Source organism: Schistocerca serialis, chromosome 4 (assembly GCF_023864345.2).
Source record: "Schistocerca serialis cubense isolate TAMUIC-IGC-003099 chromosome 4, iqSchSeri2.2, whole genome shotgun sequence".
NCBI lineage: Eukaryota > Metazoa > Arthropoda > Insecta > Orthoptera > Acrididae > Schistocerca > Schistocerca serialis.
Window position 1 is genome coordinate 741,396,511 of NC_064641.1, and position 21,955 is coordinate 741,418,465.

The 21,955-nt window shown below is 42.0% G+C and overlaps 1 protein-coding gene across 1 annotated transcript in view; it reads left to right on the plus strand.

Moving 5' to 3' along the window:
- Nucleotides 1-21,955, plus strand: part of LOC126473265 (enoyl-CoA delta isomerase 1, mitochondrial-like) — a 73,829-nt gene that overhangs the window by 29,983 nt on the left and 21,891 nt on the right. The window contains exon 5 of the mRNA XM_050100217.1: nt 4,361-4,479. Coding sequence (XP_049956174.1) covers nt 4,361-4,479 — 119 coding nt within the window. The remainder of the gene's footprint in view (nt 1-4,360; nt 4,480-21,955) is intronic.

Here is a 21,955-nt window from a genome sequence, read left to right on the forward strand (position 1 = left end):
CACCAGTCACACACACACACACACACACACACACACACACACACACACACACACACACACACACACCGAATGAATGAAATTTCTTCTTTCTTGCTCTTTAAAGTGCATGCAATATGAGTTCGCCCCTCACTTTGAGTCCAAAAATGTTCCTTTCATAGGAGTACTTTGTTTGGACCTTTTTTTCTGCTCACAGAATTCTTCAATTTCCTCTTTGGACAGAAGAATGAGGGCTGTGGATGTGTAAGATTTCACAACTCTCATAAAACCCTCAGCATTCTGAATTGCAGCTGTATTTGGTCTGGAAAGATTATGTTTCGTAGCATAGTGCTTCAGGCCAGTAGCACTGTATACTCAGTCAGTTAGCACAAGTGACTTACCCAATTCAAACAGCTGGTAACAATTTTTAAAATGACTAGGAGCACCATCAGAAATAATGAACTTCTCTGCTCCTGTTTGCAGTTGAAGAATAACTGCAACACTTGTGGTCGTGGTCTTGCTTTGAAACTATGTCGCTTCTGTAAAAATTGAAACCTGATCCTTACTCCAATTATACCCTTGTACTTCTTGTTAGAAAATTGCAGACCAGTTTTCAACAAAATCACAATGAAGCACTAAACATAGTTCTTCAACCTGTACACACCCTTTCACTTCTGCAATGTGTAATTTCTTCAGATGCTGGTATGTTACTGCTTTCACTTTTACAAAGTTCATCAATGAAACTGTAAAAGGAAACAGTTTTCTTAATTAGTTTATTTTCCTCCCATGTTGCATATGTAATTTCTGCAGAGTTATCTGCTACGTCTTCCAGGCCAAGTGTCTGTAAAGATAGTCCTGCCTTTCCAGGGCAGTCATCACATTCTTAAAACAAACAAGTCTCTCGCTTTATGTCACAGACTACTGATGACTGCACATGCCCAACCAAGGTGTCATATGACACGTGCTCCAGTTAAGTTCTTCAAAGTTACCACACAAAGTTCAAAATTTGCGCAGCACACACAAACAGATATCTCTAGGTGGGTGTAGGTCGTAGTGCATAAAATTTTGATCTTCCAATATGTGAAGTTGTATAGTTGCTCTTATAGGCTAAATTGCAAAAGTTTCTTTAATACTGCGAGTCGTGTACCTCTTCACTTTCACAACTTTTTTACCTTCAACTGTTATAGTTATAGTATCTTTTTTGTTGGCACTCTGGTGAGAACAGTCCTATTTATCTTCCAGAAAAATGAATGTACTATTTGAACTTGAGCTTCTTCTACAGAATGACCCTAATAGGGATCTGGACTTCCAAAGACTCCTTTTACAGACCTCACATTTCTTAACCTTGTGCTTTGATACTGATGGAAAGTGGTTCAAAATTGTTTTCTTTGAAAATGTCTCTGGGATAATAGTTAAAACTTATACCTTTTCACTGTAGAATTGCACAATATTCAACAGCTGAATTGATATTTGTGAAAAATTCCTGGCAAGAGGTGCAAGAAGGCTTTTGTTCATTTTCTTCTGAAGATGGAATTTCTACTTTGAAGAGTTTGGTCAGTTTTGCTTTAGTGTATTCCTGCATAGCTTTAGTAATTTCTCTGCACTTTCTTGATGCATAGATCTTACGACTCGACTCCACTGACCACAGTTTCTTAACAGGAGTAACACCTACCTCTATAGTTGACTGATTCAGGGTATTTAATTCTTCCTCTATAGATGCAAAATCTGCATCATCTGCACCATGGGAGGCTTCACCTTATTCAGGTGCTATCATTGTTGTTATTCTGTCAAAACATTTAGAACACAAAAAGTCGTCACTGGAAACATCTTCACTTTGAAACAGAGTATTCAAATTAGAACACTCACTTATTCCCAACCTGAACAAAGTCTTTTTTCCCCCTCATATATCACTCTTTTATGGATATGCGAATAGTCAGCATACTTCTCTCCTGTGGCTCCATTCAGAAGACATTTCAAACAGTCCTTTTCACAAAACACATTGCAACTGTGCCAACTGGCAAAATCCTCACAAAAACACAGAACTCATTGGATGGTCTCAGATTTCTTAGAAGCCTCTTCAGTAAACAAATTAGCACTGAATGACTACAATACAAAAACGTGCAATGAACAACCACGACAAAGTAACTGACAAGAAACTACAACAAAGTGTTGGAAATATCTGCAACAATGAAAGTGAAAAAGAAGCAAATGAAACAAAGAAAGTGATAAGAAATAACTGCAACAAAGAAAATAGAACTAAATATTGTAATAAAGAAATTAGTAAGAAAAAAAACTTCAGTGAAAACATACATTACCCTTGAAAGTTAAAAAAAAATTATTTTTTAAAAATAAAACCTGCCCAACTTAAAAGTGGAAGCTCTAAGCTCTCCTTTACAGAGAATATAGTACTATATAATACTACATGGTACTCATCAACAGAAAAAGATCTAACTTTTCTGGATCAGCATATCTGGGGGGGGGGGATTCTGTAAATTATTTAAAAAATTCAAAACGTGACAGTAAAATGTAAAAGAACTTTGACAGATATGTCCAAACAGAGGATACCATTGTAATCATAAAGCAATTATCTTTCAAATAAAAAACTCTAACAAAATATCTAGAACTGTTACAGAGATACAGCATTTTTTTAAAAATTCTGAAATTCACATCTTCAAAATGGTGTTTGTAGTGTCATCTTTGGAGGCCATATCTCGGGGCAGGTTGTTTGAGAAAACAAAAAAATATTTTTTTTCACTTACTCTTGAATTTTAACATATGCTAAATTCAGTAACATCAGAGATTGAGGGTAATCCCTTTGCCTGAACTGATACAGATTGTGCCTATAGCTATGATGATTGCTCACCATAATTCAGATAGAAGTAACAGGACAAAGTCTCATCACCTGCGGTAATGATTTGAAGGGAAAAAAGAATGTGGCCAATGAAATCTATAATAGTTTCTCCATTCATGAGACAATTTGGGTGGCACAAATGGAGCAGATCTCCCATTATGTGATATGGTATTAACACTGACCTTGCTGTTTCTCAGTACATCTTATATTAACCTCATAGCCATCCACAAGATTCATAATGTTGCTCTGGAAAGATACTTGCTAACTCTTATAGCGACTCTGCCCTGCACCACATAAATTGCTGCAATTACACTGATACATAATCTTTTGTTCATGACAAGGGCTGTGTTCTGTGCCTGAGTCATTCACACAGCATTACATTAGAAATCAAGATTAGAGTACTCTTGAAGCTCATTATAACAGTTAATTATCCCCTGACTGCTTATACATCTTTCATGTATCATATTATTTATTAGTTGTATGAATGTTGCTTTGCAGGAGACTATCTGAACACTTGCTTACTGCCTTCAGTGTCCTGCTATTATAAAATTTTAACCAATTGGAAATTAGCACTTGTTGATACTTGCTCGCGTATTCCCTGTGTCATTTAACAGAAGGCTACCGATCATTTGACAGCATCTTTGACTGTGCTGCTTCAGGCAGTCTTGGTTACACTGACTGACAGATCATGCGAATACTTTCCCATATTATGGAATTTTATCTTTAATGGCCATATTAAATGCAGCAGAACTTTTGGACCCTTTTAAAACTAGCAACTTGTTCATAGAAAGCAGTTTCTCAGACAAAGCGTCAGTTTTAAAATTTTAGGGAATATGCTGTGTCACAATTCTTGGAACAAGCTCATTTTTTCCTCTGGTGCAGGTACCCTGTAGTCAAAACTCTTCTTTGTCCACAATAAAGTGTCAGGCTTACTGACATTGTGTGCCTCCCTGTTCTGTTATCTGTACTGAAGTAATAATCATTTGCTCATTTTAGTTCACACTTGGCAACAACAAAATGTACTGAAATGTTGTACTAAAAATATTCAGCCTATTACCATTAAATCTCATTGTGGTAGCCTGCTGCTATCTGCTCTCTCTCTCTCTCTCTCTCTCTCTCTCTCTCTCTCTCTTCTCTCTTCTCTCTTTCTCTCTTTTTCCCCAGAACTCTGAAATAATTTGTGATTATCACTTGGTGATTTGGATCTTGTGTCACACTAAATTTATTTTATTTGTTTATGAGGTTTTTTCATTGCAAGTCCATGTTTGCCACTCTGTGAGTTCTTTGTCTGTTGGTCGTGTAACACAATTTTGCTGGTAGATGTAAGTGAAGAAAAGAATTATGTGAAAATAGAAGTAAAGAAAGAATAACTCCTATTGCCTTCCTGCTGATCTGTAATGCAAAATTGGTTATTTCAGCCTATTTAATACTTGCTGGTGCTTTGTGTATCAAATTACTAAATTTTTCCTTTAAGTATCATCAATTACAAAATAGAAAATTTCTCTTCATGTATACTGAGTATTTATTTTCTAGGGTCATAGCCCAGCTGGTGGTTGCTTGTTGTCAGTAAGTTGTGAATATCGTGTGATGGTTGGACCAAAATTCACTATTGGGTTAAATGAAACACAACTTGGAATTGTTGCACCCACATGGTAAGTTTATTTCATAATCACTATTGCACTTTTGGATGAGTGTCAGCAAGTAAATGTTAACTTTAATCATAGATTGACCATCTGCTGCACATTCACTGAAAATAGAAAAATTATGAGTATACTTGAAGCAGAGTATAATGTATTTAAGAAATTGCTATTGTGTAATTTGAGCAGTGATTTGATTTCAAATGTATTATTCACTTGTACCTAATATTTCTGAAACCAACGCGTACCACAAGGGTACCAGTGACAGAAGGGTTGATGATAGCTAGTCTCACTCATGAAGTCCCAGCACAGCTACAGATTTGCAGCATCTTTCTGATGACTGACTGGGGCCCTCTGGTCTGGAGTTGAGTGGAGAATATAAACCAAGACTTTATCACTTCTGTCACGAGATCAGTTGTAGATTCTTCAATTTACACTGCACACTAGAAACTGGAAAAGTCTGATCTGCACTGTACACCACGAATTGCCACTTTGGTGGCAATTTGTGGTGTACAGTGCAGATCAGATTTGGTGGAACGTGTGCAATGCATTTAATTCCTTTTAAATTAGAAGAACCTCTGAAACCGCCAGTAGAAAAACCAAAATCAGACAAAACACTTATTTTAGCAAACCAGATAACAAATCTGGAGATTGAGAATCTCAAAATATTAGTTGTTAATTGTTAGTGTGTTTCTAGTACAGTCCCAGGGCTCTCATCTCTTGTACAAAACAGTCATCTTCACATCATATGAGGAACTGAGAATACAACCGAACCTCGAGGCAGAGATGAAGGAAATCTTCAATGACACATGGCGTGTGTATTGGAACTCTCCAGGAAGAGGAGTGTTTATAGAGACTAACAGAAGTGATGAATAACCTAGTGTACACTTTCCAAGTTTATGCTGCATATATGTTTACATGGAAATGCAAATATGTTGGTGGAGTAAGTTTTCCTATCAAACAACTATAGGTGCAAATACAAAAGTGTGCTACATAGGTAATTCTTATCCCAACAGCACAGAAACTGAGAAATAATCTCAGCAAAACACTTCAGGACACTATACTGTAATATCTAAAATGATCACTTGAAAATAACATAATAGTCGAAATGAAACTTGTGTGTAAATAACAAGTTAATAAAGTCATTGTGCAACAGAAACTTGAAAAATATTTACTGTATCATTGACTGACTTTATGCAAGGAATGGGTGCATCACAAGAGAACTGGCATTAGCAAGAGCATTAGGTCTATTGAGGTCCAAAATGAGTCTGACCCTGAACTAAGATGGACGAGAGTAACTAGGGTTGATGGACTTTGATTAGTAATCAGATACATTTCTACTGACTACCATATTTACATACATTGGTTGTAGAGTCAGTCAAAGATAGCCTAAAACCACACAGATGGAAATGCCCCAAGCATATAGTTACAGTAGCAACAGATGACTTTAACCTCCCCAATATTGACTGGGTAAACTGTGTGTATGTTATCAGCAGTAGGGACAAACAGTCTTGTGAAGCAATGTTGTAAACATGAAAGGAGAATATTTAGTTCAAATCTGGTAAAGACAGAACAGTTACAGTTACAGCTGAAATATGTCACAAATTGTGCTCTGGATAAGAGCATTCCAAGGCTGTGTGTAAAGCTAAAATACATTATAAAATGTGATCTGCATAAAAATGTTTCAAGTGGAACTCACTCTGGTTTTATGGTGCCATTAGGAGGTAGTTGTAAAAACTGAGATTACATTCTTGCTGCAAGAGAAACTGCAGGAATACTGATAGATAAGTTAACAGCAGCTCTAGCTTCCATAACAAAGGTCATGTGGAACACTACAATAATTTTCATTCAATCCTGGTGAAAGATTTACCAGAAAATTCTACAAAGTTCTGGACATGGGTGAAGTCAATGAATAGATCTAAACTTTCTATTCAGTTTCTTGTGGGTCTGTGTGGTTTTGAAACTGAAGATAGCAGACAGAAAGTAGAAATTTCAAACTCAAACAATGGAAACTCCAGGTTAGGATATCAGCAGTATTAGGGAAAGGAGAAATAGCTACTCATCATAAAGATGACACTTTTAGTAACAGACAGACACAATGGAAAAAGAAAAGAAAACACATGCACATGCACTTGTATTCATACAATCAAGCACATCTCATGCACACATTGTGACATTTGCCTGCTTTATTTCTTCGTTGATAGTCCTCAGTATCGACGTACTGCGTTGTTATGCTGGGCTGGCTGGAAAATGGAGGGGGGGGGGGGGGGGGGTTCAACACTGTCTTCTGTAAATGATGTATCTGACAGTTGCATTTCACAGTTCTTAAATTTCGCTGGCGTTCTACAGATCGGAGCGTGGAATGTCAGATCCTGTAATCGGGCAGGTAGGTTAGAAAATTTAAAAAGGGAAATGGATAGGTTAAAGTTAGATGTAGTGGGAATTAGTGAAGTTCGGTGGCAGGAGGAACAAGACTTTTGGTCAGGTGAATACAGGGTTATAAATACAAAATCAAATAGGGGTAATGCAGGAGTAGGTTTAATAATGAATAAAAAAATAGGAGTACGGGTAAGCTACTACAAACAGCATAGTGAACGCATTATTGTGGCCAAGATAGACACAAAGCCCACACCTACTACAGTAGTACAAGTTTATATGCCAACTAGCTCTGCAGATGATGAAGAAATTGATGAAATGTACGATGAGATAAAAGAAATTATTCAGGTAGTGAAGGGAGACTAAAATTAATAGTCATGGGTGACTGGAATTCGGGAGTAGGAAAAGGGAGAGAAGGAGACATAGTAGGTGAATATGGATTGGGGCTAAGAAATGAAAGAGGAAGCCGCCTGGTAGAATTTTGCGCAGAGCATAACTTAATCATAGCTAACACTTGGTTCAAGAATCGTGAAAGAAGTTTGTATACATGGAAGAACCCTGGAGATACTAAAAGGTATCAGGTTATATAATGGTAAGACAGAGATTTAGGAACCAGGTTTTAAATTGTAAGACATTTCCAGGGCAGATGTGGACTCTGATCACAATCTATTGGTTATGAACTGTAGATTAAAACTGAAGAAACTGCAAAAAAGTGCGAATTTAAGGAGATGGGACCTGGATAAACTGAAAGAACCAGATGTTGTACAGTGTTTCAGGGAGAGCACAAGGGAACAATTGACAGGAATGGGGGAAAGAAATACAGTAGAAGAAGAATGGGTAGCTTTGAGGGATGAAATAGTGAAGGCAGCAGAGGATCAAATAGGTAAAAAGATGAGGGCTAGTAGAAACCCTTGGGTAACAGAAGAAATATTGAATTTAATTGATGAAAGGAGAAAATATAAAAATGCAGTAAATGAAGCAGGCAAAAACGAATACAAACGTCTCAAAAATGAGATTGACAGGAAGTGCAAAATGGCTAAGCAGGGATGGCTAGAGGACAGATGTAAGGATGTAGAGGCCTATCTCATTAGGGGTAAGATAGATACTGCCTACAGGAAAATTAAAGAGACCTTTGGAGAAAAGAGAACCACTTGTATGAATATCAAGAGCTTTGATGGAAACCCAGTTCTAAGCAAAGAAGGGAAAGCAGAAAGGTGGAAGGAGTATATAGAGGGTCTGTACAAGGGCGTTGTACTTGAGGACAATATTATGGAAATGGAAGAGGATGTAGATGAAGATGAAATGGGAGATAAGATACTGCGTGAAGAGTTTGACAGAGCACTGAAACACCTGAGTCGAAACCAGGCCCCGGGAGTAGGCAACATTCCATTAGAACTAGTGACAGCCTTGGGAGAGCCAGTCCTTACAAAACTCTACCATCTAATGAGCAAGATTTATGAGACAGGTGAAATACCCTCAACTTCAAGAAGAATATAATAATTCCAATCTGAAAGAAAGCAGGTGTTGACAGATGTGAAAATTACTGACTTATCAGTTTAATAAGTCACAGCTGCAAAATACTAATGCGAATTCCTTACAGATGAATGGAAAAACTAATAGAAGCCAACCTCGGGGAAGATCAGTTTGGATTCCGTACAAATATTGGAACACGTGAGGCAAAACTGACCCTATGACTTATCTTAGAAGAAAGATTAAGGAAAGGCAAAACTACGTTTCTAGCATTTGTAGACTTAGAGAAAGCTTTTGACAGTGTTGATTGGAATACTCTCTTTCAAATTGTTAAGGTGGCAGGGGTAAAATACAGGGAGCGAAAGGCTATTTACAATTTGTACAGAAAGCAGATGGCAGTTAGAGTGTCCAGGGGTATGAAAGGGAAGCAGTGGTTGGGAATCTGTGTATTGAGCAAGCAATAAAGGAAACAAAAGAAAAGTTCGGAGTAGGTATTAAAATCCATGGAGAAAAAATAAAAACTTTGAGGTTCGCCGATGACATTGTAATTCTGTCAGAGACAGCAAAGGACTTGGAAGAGCAGTTGAACGGAATGGATAGTGTCTTGAAAGGAGGATATAAGATGAACAACAACAAAAGCAAAACGAGGATAATGGAATGTGGTTGAATTAAGTCGGTTGATGCTGAGGGAATTAGATTAGGAAATGAGACACTTAAAGTAGTAAAGGAGTTTTACTATATGGGGAGCAAAATAACTGATGATGGTCGAAGTAGAGGATATAAAATGTAGACTGGCAATGGCAAGGAAAGCGTTTCTGAAGAAGAAAAATTTGTCAACATTGAGTTTAGATTTAAATGTCAGGAAGTCGTTTCTGAAAGCATTTGTATGGAGTGTAGCCATGTATGGAAGTGATGGACGATAAATAGTTTGGACAAGAAGAGAATAGAAGCTTTCGAAATGTGGTGCTACAGAAGAATGCTGAAGATTAGATGGGTAGATCACATAACTAATGAAGAGGTATTGAATAGAATTGGGGAGAAGAGGAGCTTAAGGCATAACTTTACTAGAAGAAGAGATCGGTTGGTAGGACATGTTCTGAGGCATCAAGGGATCACCAATTTAGTACTGGAGGGTAGGGTGGAAGGTAAAAATCGTAGAGGGAGACCAAGAGATGAATACACTAAGCAGATTCAGAAGGATGTAGGCTGCAGTAGGTACTGGGAGATGAAGAAGCTTGCACAGGATAGAGTAGCATGGAGAGCTGCATCAAACCATTCTCAGGACTGAAGACCACAACAACAACAATAACTTTCACTGTTCACACTGTTATACAGTTAATATGGCCAGTTCACTATTTATTAACTTTCGATAAGCTTCATTAGTATTTTCCAGGCAAACATCAGCATACTTCTACAATAGTTTAGCTTTGAACATCTATGAGCAGTAAAAACCTAACCACACAGTTCTTGCAGAATAATATGGTACATGTGGCATTATTGAACACACTATCATTATTTTAACACATGGCCTATTTGTGTTAAACTTATTTCATGATTAAGTTGATGCATTGATATTGACCTGACCAATACAGGTTTCTCGTCTGAAAATTGGCCGTGGACTGACTGACTCGGGACCAAAAATCAGGCCTTTATATATCCTCACAATAATAGGTACTGAAACTATACATTGTTCAATGTTTAATTTACAGAAATTACAATTAAAACATAACTCATTCAATTAACTGGACGGAAAGAAAAATTTCTTCCTTTTAACAGTTTCTTCTACTACAAGGGTTAGGCTGAATTATTTGTTCAAATGATGAAATTAACAGATTTATTTATAAAAACAATACTTTTAACGAACCTGGTAAATATTTTAGAAATAATTAAGGGCTGGCTTTGCTAAGATGTTTTTGAATAGAGCCAAATAAATACATTAAGAATCTTGGTAGTAGTTCCTCCAAATGTTTATAATTATTACAGAATTTATATTTGGTTATGTCAACAATAGAATCTAAGTCGCAAAACAATTACTGATTTCACCCTATAACAAAAGTATTAACCAGGAATAGTCAAAATAAATTAGGAAATTGATGACACAAAAACTAAGCCCAAAATTAGATCTGTTGCTATATTCTTTATGACTGATGGCCAACCTTTCTCTTTTGTGAAAATGCAGATTATACTCATGTATATTAACGGTAATTAGGCAAAAATGAAACTAAAATGAATTTAAGGAGGCAGATGGCAAAACAAGAGAGGAAATAAAAAGATCCCAGCTTGCTTCATCACAACGTGACTGCCATATCTGGCAGCATCGACCAAAATGCAACTGTCATGTTGAACAGAACTTGTGTGAATGTGCGTGTATTTTCTTTTGTGAAGTAGGCTTTGGCTGAAAGTTAAATGTGTAACAGTCTTTTTGTTGTGCCTGTGTGCAACTCAAGATGTCATCCTTACGGTGAGTAGCAATCTATCCTTTTCCTAATATTGTTAAACTTTTAAATTTCACGTTTGAAAATGTGTATGTGCAGGCTGAAGCAATGAATGAAAATTTGTTCTAAGGCAGGGATTCAAAGTGGATCTCCTGCCCAATAGATGTGCTGACCACTATGCCACACTGGCACAGTGGCTTTGCGCAAACCACTGTGCCAGGATGGTGTAGCAGTTAGTGCCTGTGCCTAGTGAGCGGGAGATCTGGGTCCAAATCTGGTTTTTGCACAAGCCACTGCGCCAGCATGCCATAGTGGTTGGCGCATCTGCCTAGTGAGTAGGAGACTTGAGTTCAAATCCCAGCCTCACTTCCCCCTGCGGGTTCGGGGGTACGAATAGGCCCGCGGTATTCCTGCCTGTCGTAAGAGGCAACTAAAAGGAGTCTCAACTGTTTCGGCCTTTAATGGGATGGTCCCCATTGGGGTTTGACCTCCATTTTTCTAAATTCAACAGAAGTACGAGCCTTTTGGAGAAGGACACCTTACGTGGTGCACCGTGAGTCCTCTGTGCCCTAAGACCTTGGCACTCGTTATCGTCTTGGCGTCCTAACTACACCCTCCATCCCTCATTTTGAGTATACACACCTGATGGATTGTGTAAGTTACGCCCTTAGTGCGTCACCATCTGCGCCCGCGATCACTATGGACTACCCATGGCACCCAAAATCCAGCACGGTAGCCAGCCCGTTGTGGTGGGGTCGTCATGTACCCTCTAAGTTGTAGCCGCCTGACAACACAGGGATCGTACTGCCGATGCCTGAGCTGACACCTCCCCACGTAAGTCAAGGAGTAGATGCCAGTCTCTCTGGGGCATCAGGACTCCCGGCAACGGCCATCCTGCCAGGTGGCCTTTGCTGTGGCTGGGTGGCGCCCGTGGGGAGAGCCCCTGGTCGGAGTGGGTGGCATCGGGGTGGATACCCCGCAATGAAGCGGGTAAAGTCTCAATCCGGTGGTCGCACGACCACCAACGTCTCTAAGCACGGTAAAGTCGACTTTAACGCTGTGGCATATGACCCCAAATCGTTCCCTTCCATAGCCACGCCCTGGGAGGGACGCAGGGCTGCGGACAGACAGGAGCCATATTCACTGCGATACCTTGTGTGCAGCAGAACTGGTGGGGATTCATTTTTGGGGACGAAGCCTCTGTTCTTTGTGACCCATCTTGAAGATAAGTTCGGGGAAGTGGCATCTCTTTCCAAAATGCGGAGCGGGGCCATTTTGATACAAGCAGCTTCCTCTGCACAGTCAAGGGCGTTACTCGCCTGTGAGAAGCTTGGTGACATACCCGTTACCGTCACTCCCCATAAGTCACTAAATTTGGTCCAGGGGATTATCTTTCATAAAGATCTTCTGCTACAGTCTGATGACGAGCTACGGGAGAACTTGGCACGACGAGGTGTACACTTCGTTCGTCGTGTCTTTAGGGGACCCAAGGATAATAGGATCGCTACCGGTGCTTTCATCCTGGCCTTTGAGGGCGACTGCTTGCCTGAGAAGGTCAAGGTCATGATCTGCCGGTGCGATGTCAAGCCCTATGTCCCGCCCCCTATGCGATGCTTCCAGTGCTGGAACTTTGGACACATGTCCTCCAGCTGCACTGCCAGCCCCACGTGTCGAGATTGTGGACGACCTTCTCACCCCAATGCTCCGTGTGCTCCGCCTCCCACCTGCATTAACTGTGGGGAGCATCATTCTCCCTGCTCGCCAGACTGTGCAGTCTACCAACGAGAGCGGAAGATACAAGAAATTAAGACCCTGGACCGTTTAACTTACCAAGAGGCGAGGAAGAAATTAGAACGGCTCAACCCCACACCTACGTTGAGGAGTTATGCTGCTGTAACACTGCCGCCACCAGTTCCTGCAAAGGTTCCTCTCACAGTTGGCCCACTGAACAGTCACGTTACGCCTGCCCCACCACAGGTGGGGGCCACTCTCTCTTCCACTGCTCCCAAAACACCCAGTTTGGGAGCAGTGCGCCCCGAACAACTGGGGACGTCAGTCCACACCTCTCAGCCGGAGGGGCGACAGCCCTCTCCGGCTGCTCAGCCGGAGGGGCGACAGCCCTCTCCGGCTGCTCAGCCGGGGATGCACGGGCCTCTTCCGGCCTCACTTGTTCGGAAGGGATCCCTTGGGGGAGTCCCTTCCAATGGCTTCCCCAGTGTCTCACAAGACACTAGCCAGTGGCTGAAGAAGCCACCAGCTGCTGGTCGAAGGGCTTCACGCTCTTCGTCTGTTCCTGATAATGCGTCAGGAAAGCCCTCCCAGCATGTCAACCCTCCTCCAAAAGACAAGAGAGAGAAGAGGAAGCTCTCTAAGAAGCCTAAAGACCCAGTGGTTCCCGCGCCACCGCTTCCTGTCGGCTCAGCCTCTGAGGATGAGGTCGAGCTCTTTGTGTCCCCTGATGGCCTAGATCTCGCCGTCTCCTCAGAAACAATGGACGTAGCGACGTCTGTCTCTCAATCGATGGCAGCATGTGACTCTGCGAAGTAATTTGATTTTTCAGTGCCTGCATGCCCCTACAGGACACGCTTTGTACAATCCTCCAGTGGAATTGTGGCGGTTATTTTAGCCATCTACCAGAGCTATGTCAGCTTCTAAGCATGACACCTGCTTTATGCATTGCCCTCCAGGAAACCTGGTTCCCGGCAATGCGGACCCCTGTCCTCCGTGGATACAGGGGTTATTACTGCAACCGTAGCACATACAATAGTGTGTCAGGTGGAGCCTGCGTGTATGTCCTTACCTCTGTATATAGTGCTCCTGTTCCCCTTCAAACATCATTGGAAGCTGTGGCTGTCCGCGTAAGGACTACCCAGGACATAACCGTCTGCAGTGTCTATCTCCCTCCAGGTGGTACACTCTCCCTGACCGAATTGGCTGCACTTGTCGCCCAACTTCCCAAGCCTTTTCTTTTCCTTGGGGATTTTAACGCCCACAATCCCCTGTGGGGTGGATCGAAGATTACTGGCCGAGGCAGAGATGTCAAGAATCTCATCTCCCAACTCGACCTCTGCCTTTTAAACACTGGCGCTGCCACGCATTTCAGTGTGGCGCATGGCACGTTCTCGGCCATAGATCTGTCGTTGTGTAGCCCAGGGCTTGTACCATCGGTCCACTGGAGAGTCCATGACGACTTGTGTGGTAGTGACCATTTTCCCATCTTCCTTTCACTACCCCAGCGTCGATCCCATGAACGCCTGCCTAGATGGGCATTTAGCAAGGCAAACTGGGAAACGTTCTCCTCTGCTGCCACTTTTGAATCTCTCCCCCACGGTACCATCGATGTGGTGGTTGAGACACTGACTGCAGCGATTGTTTCCGCTGCGGAACGTACCATTCCTCGTTCGTTAGGGTGCCCCCAGCGAAAGTCAGTGCCTTGGCGGTCTCTGGAGGTCGCTGAAGCCATTAAAGAACGTCGGCGGGCTCTTCAGTGACATAAGCAGCACCCGTCTTTGGAGAACCTCATTTTCTTCAAACGTCTCCGTGCTCAGGCATGGCGGCTCATCAAGAGGCGGAAACAGGAGTGCTGGGAGAGGTACGTTTCCACCATTGGTTCCCGTACTTCACCCTCCCAGGTGTGGATGAAGATTCGGCGCATCTTTGGATTGCAACACTCTACAGGTGTCACAGGGCTTACCATCAATGGGGCGCTATCCACCGATGCTGATGCATTTCGCACAGCACTATGTTCGGGCCTCTGCGTCGTGGAATTACCCGCCCGCGTTTCGCGCGCTAAAACGCCAGGAGGAATGCAATTGGCTTTCTTTTGCTTCTCGCCCCATTTAGTTTGTGGGAACTCCAAAGTGCCCTGGCACAGTGCCCTGATACAGCCTCTGGGCCAGATGGCATCCACAATCAGGTGCTCAAACACCTGTCCCCGGACTGTCAGCGGTGTGTTCTTGCCATCTTCAACCGCATATGGGGCGATGGTGTCTTTCTATCGCAGTGGCGAGTGAGTACCATCGTCCCGGTGCTGAAGCCTGGTAAGGACCCACTTAATGTGGATAGCTATCGGCCCATTGGCTTGACAAACACTCTGTGCAAGCTACTGGAACGCATGGTGAGTCGACGGCTGTGTTGGCTGCTCGAGTCTCGGGGTCTTCTGGCTCCGTGACAGAGCGGCTTCCGTCAGGGCCGTTCCACCGCCGATACTTTGGTCTTCCTTGAGTCTGCAATCCGCACTGCTTTTTCCAGGCACCAACACCTCGTCTCCGTCTTTTTCGATCTCTCCAGAGCATATGACACGACGTGGCGGCACCATATTCTCGCCACGTTGCATGGGTGGGGTCTCCGGGGCTTTCTCTCCATCTTTATTCAGAATTTTTTATCTGTTCGGACATTCTGCATTTTAATTGGCACATCCCATAGTTCACTTCATATCCAGGAGAACGGCGTTCCACAGGCCTCTGTATTGAGCGTGCCCCTTTTCCTTGTGGCCATTAATGGCCTTGCAGCAGCAGTAGGGTCGTCTGTCTCACCCACGTTATATGCTGACGATTTCTGCATCTTTTTCAGCTCCTCCACCATTGGTGTTGCAGAACGTCGGTTGCAGGGAGCCATACGCAAGGCACAGGCGTGGGCCCTAGACCATGGCTTTCAATTTTCTCCTGCGAAGACTTGTGTTATGCACTTTTGTCGGCGTCGAACTGCCCATCACCGCCCTGAGCTCTATCTTCAGGATGCCATGCTCAGGGTTGTTGACACTTATCGTTTTCTGGGATTGCTGTTCAATGCCCGGCTTACTTGGCTTCCATATATTCGTCAGCTCAAGCGTCAGTGGTGGCAGCATCTGAATGCCCTCCGCTGCCTGAGCAACACAACTTGGGGTGCAGATCGTCACACGCTGCTGCAGCTCTACCAAGCCCTTGTGCTGTCCTGACTGGATTATGGGAGTGTGGCGTATGGCTCAGCGTCGCCCTCAGCGTTGCAACTGCTGGATCCCCTTCACCACTGTGGGGTTCGACAGGCGACAGGAGCATTCTGCACCAGTCCTATTCATAGCCTCCTTGCTGAGGCTGGGGTTCCTCCACTTCGTATTCGGCGTCAACAACTGTTAGCCAACTATGCTGCCCACGTCCGTTGTTCGCCCCGTCACCCTAACTATCGTCTCCTTTTCGAAAATGCGGCAGTCCATATCCCACACCGGCGGCCGCGATCAGGCCCTACAATTGGGATCAGTGTTTGGTCGCTCCTTAATGAACTCGAGTGTTTGCCTCTTCCATCTGCTTTCCAGGTCCGCCCACATACACCACCTTGGTGTATTGGTCGGCCGCAGCTTCGGCTGGAACTTTCCCGATGGCCAAAAGATTCAGTTCCTCCTGCAGTCTTGCGCCGCCAATTCCTTGCTCTCCTAAGCGCATACCATGCCTCGGAGGTTATCTATACCAATGGCTCGATGGTTGATGGCCGTGTGGGGTATGCTTATGCTCATGCGGACTATGTCGACCAGTGCTCCTTGCCGGAAGGCTGCAGTGTTTACACCGCAGAACTGACAGCCATTTTTCGTGCCCTTGAGCATATTCGTACCAGCACTGGAGAGTCCTTCATCATTTGCAGTGACTCGCTCAGTAGTCTGCAGGCTCTTGACCAGTGCTACCCACGCCATCCCATTGTTGGTGCCATCCAGGGGTCCATTCACGCTCTTGAACAGCGTGATCGTTCGGTGGTGTTCATATGGACCCCGGGACACGTTGGGATAGCGGGAAACGAACTCGCCGACAAGTTAGCCAAAGAAGCTACCCGCAAACTGCCGTTGGAGATCGGCCTCCCGGCAACTGACCTCCGAACGGTTTTGCACCGTCGGGTCTTTGGGATGTGGGGAGACGAATGGCGCACTCTTTCTGCACCCAACAAGCTGCGGCAGGTGAAGGCGACCACGTCTGTGTGGGGTTCCTCCATGCGGGCCTCTCGCAGGGATTCTGTTGTTCTGTGTAGGCTCCGCATTGGTCACTCTTGGCTGACGCATGGTCATCTGCTGCGTCGAGAGGACCCCCCTCATTGTCGCTGTGGTGTGAACATGACGGTGGCCCATATATTGTTGGAATGTCCTCTTTGAACCCCTCTCAGGCGTGATTTTAATCTCCTGGGTGATTTATCCTCTCTTTTAGGTGACAATGTCTCTATGGCAGATGGGGTTTTAAGTTTTATTCACGCAAGCGGCTTTTATAGGTCCATTTAAATTTTTTTAACATCACTCTCTTTTGAGCTGTATCTTTTAATTAGTTTTGTGTTGTAATTCAACTCCACCCTCAACTTTTAGGCTGGAAGTTTTAATGTGATGCAGAGTGGCTGGCTCATCCTATTATTTTCGTGATCAGCCAGCCACAGTCCTCTGCTGTGCAGTTTTAATTCCTTCTGCCTTTGTTCTCTATGTTGTTTTTGTTGCTGTGCTCTGTTTTCCGTGTTGTCTTACAATGGACCATGGGGCTTTTCTTCCCCCGGAATTTTTCTTTTAGTGCTTCGCCTGACTGGTGGATAGTTTCACTGTGCTCTGTGTTTTTATGAAACAAGGGACCGATGACCTTTGTAGTTTGGTCCCTTTAATCTTTAACCCAACCAACCAGCCTCACTACAGATTTTCATTTGTTGCTTGTCTGCATATACACACCATAGATGTGTGAGACTTGTAAGGGTGTCTGGAACCATACAATCTTATTTTATTTAAAAATGTGTTCATGAAAGAGGATACTACCATAGCAATGTCTGACCGCTGCTAAGTCTAAAAAATGAGAGTAATAGATATTAGCACCCCAGATATTGAAAATCAGTTAAGATCCCTTAAAGCAAGCAAAAGACAGGCTCTGACTGAAGTCCAGTTAGATTTTACACCAAACATATTGTGGAATTAGTCCCTTTCCTAGGTCCTATTTGTCAGATATCTTGTGTAGTGAATAGTTCATGTAACTGAAAAGAGTGCAAGTAGGCCCTGTTTACAACAAGGGTGAAAAGTCAGAATTACAGACCAATACAGGTGACTTCTAACTATTTCAGGATCCTAGAACATGTTCTAAGCTCAAAGATTGATGTTGCTGGAGGAAAACAAGTTTCTCTTTAAGAGTGAATTTAGAATTTATTGATTCATCCTATAAATCCTTCTAGATAGTGGGGCACAGAAAAACACACACACACACACACACACACACACACACACACACACACACACAAAAACAAGTGACTTCTAATTAAACAACTTGCTATGGAGTATCATCTCATTTGTGTGTTTGGATTCATGATTTCCTGTCAGAAAGATCATATTTCACAGTAATTGACGGAAAGTCATGGCGTAAAACTGATTTAATACGTGGAGTTCCCCAAAGAAGTGTTATAGGCCCTCAGCTTTTCCTGATCTACATCAACAATTTATGAGGCAATCTGAGCAGCTTCCTTAGATTTTTTGCAGATGATGCTGTCATTTACCATCTTATTAAGTCATCAGATGATCGAAACAAATTGCAAAACAAGATATCTGTATGGTGCAAAAAGTGGCAGTTGACAAAATAATGAGGAGAGTGAAGTCAATTTCAGTTACACGATAAAAAACACAAATCTAAAGGCTGTAAATTCAATTTAAGGAACTTGAATTGGAACAATCACATAAATAATATTGTAGAGAAAACAAACCAAAGATCACAATTTATCAGCAAAAACATAGAAAGTGCAACAGGTCTACTAAAGAGACTGCTTACACCACACTTTTCCTCTCTCTTCCAGAGTGCTGCTGTGTGGTGTGGGATCTGCATCAGATAAGATTGATGGAGGACATAGAAAAAGTGCGAAAAGGGTGGCTTGCTTTGTATTATCATGAAATAAGGTAGTGCGTGGAACAGATATGATAAACGAATTTGGGTTGTGATCATTAAAACAGACATTTTTCAGTGAGGAAGGAACATCTCATTATGTCAATCACCAACTCTGTTGTAGCCTACGTATATCATCATAATAAAATAAGAGCAATCAGAGTCAATGAACCCTCTGCCAATTGTGAATTGGAGATTAATCATGTAGATGTAGAAGTCTTGTGTGCTGCGAAGATGCTCAGGCCATGGCCCAAAGAAAATATGTACCATTTCCAGTGTTCCTAGTGAATTCCTGTTAAGTGGCATGTTGCATGTGTCAGTGACCACCAAAATGAAATTATGGACTGCACAGTGGGAACATGCAGCTAAAGGGTAGTTCTATTGTATAAATGCATGAGCTCCACGGCTTTTTCCCGACATGGATGCAGCACCATCATAGGCCTGTCCTTATGAAAAAAACCACATAAAGACAATGTTTTACCAATTTTTCAATTATAGATCCAGCTAATCCTTTGCCAGTCACATTAAATACTGGAACAAAGTGTAGGGTATCTTCACGAATCTTGAGATCCAGGGAAATATAATGGCCACAAAGAGAGAATTGCTCTATTTCATTAGTGTCAGCAGTGTAATCTGAAAGAACCATGAAACCTTTGGCATCATTAACACACTGAACAATCCTTTCCAGGAGTTGGTTATTGATGCAAGTGACAATCTGATTTTGGATTGTGGCACTTGTCGCATTTACCAGTTTCTTTTCAAACTAGGCTGGCAGTAAGGCCTTTTGGAGTTTTAGCAGAGAATCGTCTTGCAAATGTTGATTTGACAGCTGTGAAGATTTTAACACTAGATTGGAATAATTATCCACCTAGGCTGCTACAGAACCCCAGGTTGATTTTGAATTTGAGTGTAGCAGTACATTTAATAAGCATGTTGTCTTAGTTTTATACGGGCATCAAAGCCTTACAAATATTTACACTGACGGGTGAAATCAAGAGTACATTATCAGCAGCTCAGCTATTTTTCCTGATAGTAACTTTGGGATTTACGTTCGGAATGGAGAGCTGTGTGCAATCACTAAAGCACTACAGCATACAAGGTACTGTTTATAAAAAAGCTTAAAGTCCATCTAATTGACAAAGTCACATAGTATATCCAGGATTTTGTTTATGTTTTGCAATGTCAAGGGAATGAGGCTTATTTTTGCTGGAAGCTGTTTTACATTTTAACTCAAGAAAGCTATTGCAAAACCTATTGTTGCTTACAGGAACATGCTTAGTGCATTGTCCCATCACCTTTCTTGCATTTACCTGATAGCGGATGAGAATGTCTTGTACTGTTGAGTGTGTATTTCTGGAGTTGCAAAGCAGCAAGTTATTGTATGAGTAATTAATTTCAGAGTGAACTTTTTAGTGAGAGTGCACTGTTTTTAAACTTCCTGGCAGATTAAAACCGTGCATTGGATTAGGACTTGGATCCAGCACCAGTGGAGGTGGATCATGAATAGTATATGGGTAGCTCAAGTTTAAGAACATTGGCCATGAATAGCTAGAGTCCTAGTCCAGCACACAGTTTAACCTTCCAGGAAATTTCACAACAGCATTTAATATGGGAAACAGTACCTCTAGGTTGTGGCTAAGCTATTTCTCCATGTTATCTTTTATTCCTGTAAGGTGTGCTGGGCCACTTTCTAGCAATAAGACTCTGTCTCAGAGTGTGGCAGTGATATTATCTGGGTTGCAGGCAGTTCTACATTCAGATGCCGTGACTCTAGGGGCTGTGGGACAGCATATCACATAGGGATGGCTGTTGGCCTGTTACAGGAAATAAATACCTGGCTTGGTGGGTGGATCAGCAGTTCGTATCTTGTTGTTGAAGCCTAGGTAAGCTGATCCTCAAATACAACATTTACCTCACTTGCTGGACATGGATTTTGAATTGGAACTCTAATTGTGAGTGTTGTTCTCTACTACTTTATCAGACATAGGCTTAGGACTGATTTTAGAAAGTAGTTGTGCTTGGATTAGTACAGAAAATGAAACTGGACCAAGCTGAACTACAGGTTGTGGCTAAGCTATTTCTCCATGTTATCTTTTATTCCTGTAAGATGTGCAGGTTTGCTTTTGCGAAGTCTGTAAAGTAGAAAAGAGGCCCACTTTCTATCAATAAGACTCTGTCTCAGAGTGTGGCAGTGATATTATCTGGGTTGCAGGCAGTATATGAAAGTTACTCAAATTATATAGCTATGACTAGTGCCATCTTTGATTGATGAAATTTCACAGATCAGGTTAAGTTCAGCTGCAATGAGCAGTTCACAACCTAATGATGCTAAAAAACAATGTCTTTCTTTTGCACAGATCCAGGCTGAAAAGTTATTAACACAAAAGGGTTAAGTAAATGTTTGAATATGCTACTCCTACACAGCTGAAATTAAAAATTATCTGTAATGTTAGATGATACCATTCACACAATTTTCGGACTGAAGACCACAACCCAATGTTAAATTAAGCAAAGTATCATCTATATGAGTGCAGATAATAACTGACCACATAACAATTCTTGGAGAAGACTTTAATTAATATGATTAATTTAAAGGCAGTTTGCAGAGAGACAGCAGCAAAGTAGAAAAGGGAAATTTGAAATATTTTCAGTTAACAGTGAAGTATACAGAATTTAATAACTGCCTGTAATGGTTGAACACTTAGTACAAAAATCCTTTGTAGGCTCAATTAGCAGTAACTACATAATTCGTATTCAATTTTTAACTATGGATCACGTGCTTGAGCTGACATGGTACCTTCATGCCCATTGATGAACAGAAATAGTTGCATGCATATGTAAGTCAGTCAGCAAAGTGATATTTAACAAATAGCATTCAGTCGACAATTGTTTCAGTGACACAGTTTTTGCGTTCTAAGAGTACTGTCAGAGGGTCTTCGGTACTCTTTCCCCTCCCCTGCACTTACTGCTTTTCCCATTTGGAAGTGTTTGTTAATATCCAAAATCCTAAGTTGTTTACATTTAGGAGCCTGAAATAGACGACACTCTTTGTTAGGGGAACAGACTACAAAGAAATCCCAGTACCTACAAAAAATGAAACTAATAGGAGTTACAATGCAATTAAGGTGGCATTTATAACAATTTATTTTCAGAAAAAACAGTTAAAAATTGGGAGAAATTTACATGGTTTCAGTTTGGAAATCTTATTTTTCTTTTTATATTAAAATGGGCAAAAGCATCCACTCACCTGTGACAGATGGACAACAGAAAGAAGTATTCACACTAGCTTTCAAGCTCTTGCTCTTTTTCTTGCTAAAGTACATACATTCACAAACCAGCAGCTGTGAGAGTGTAGCT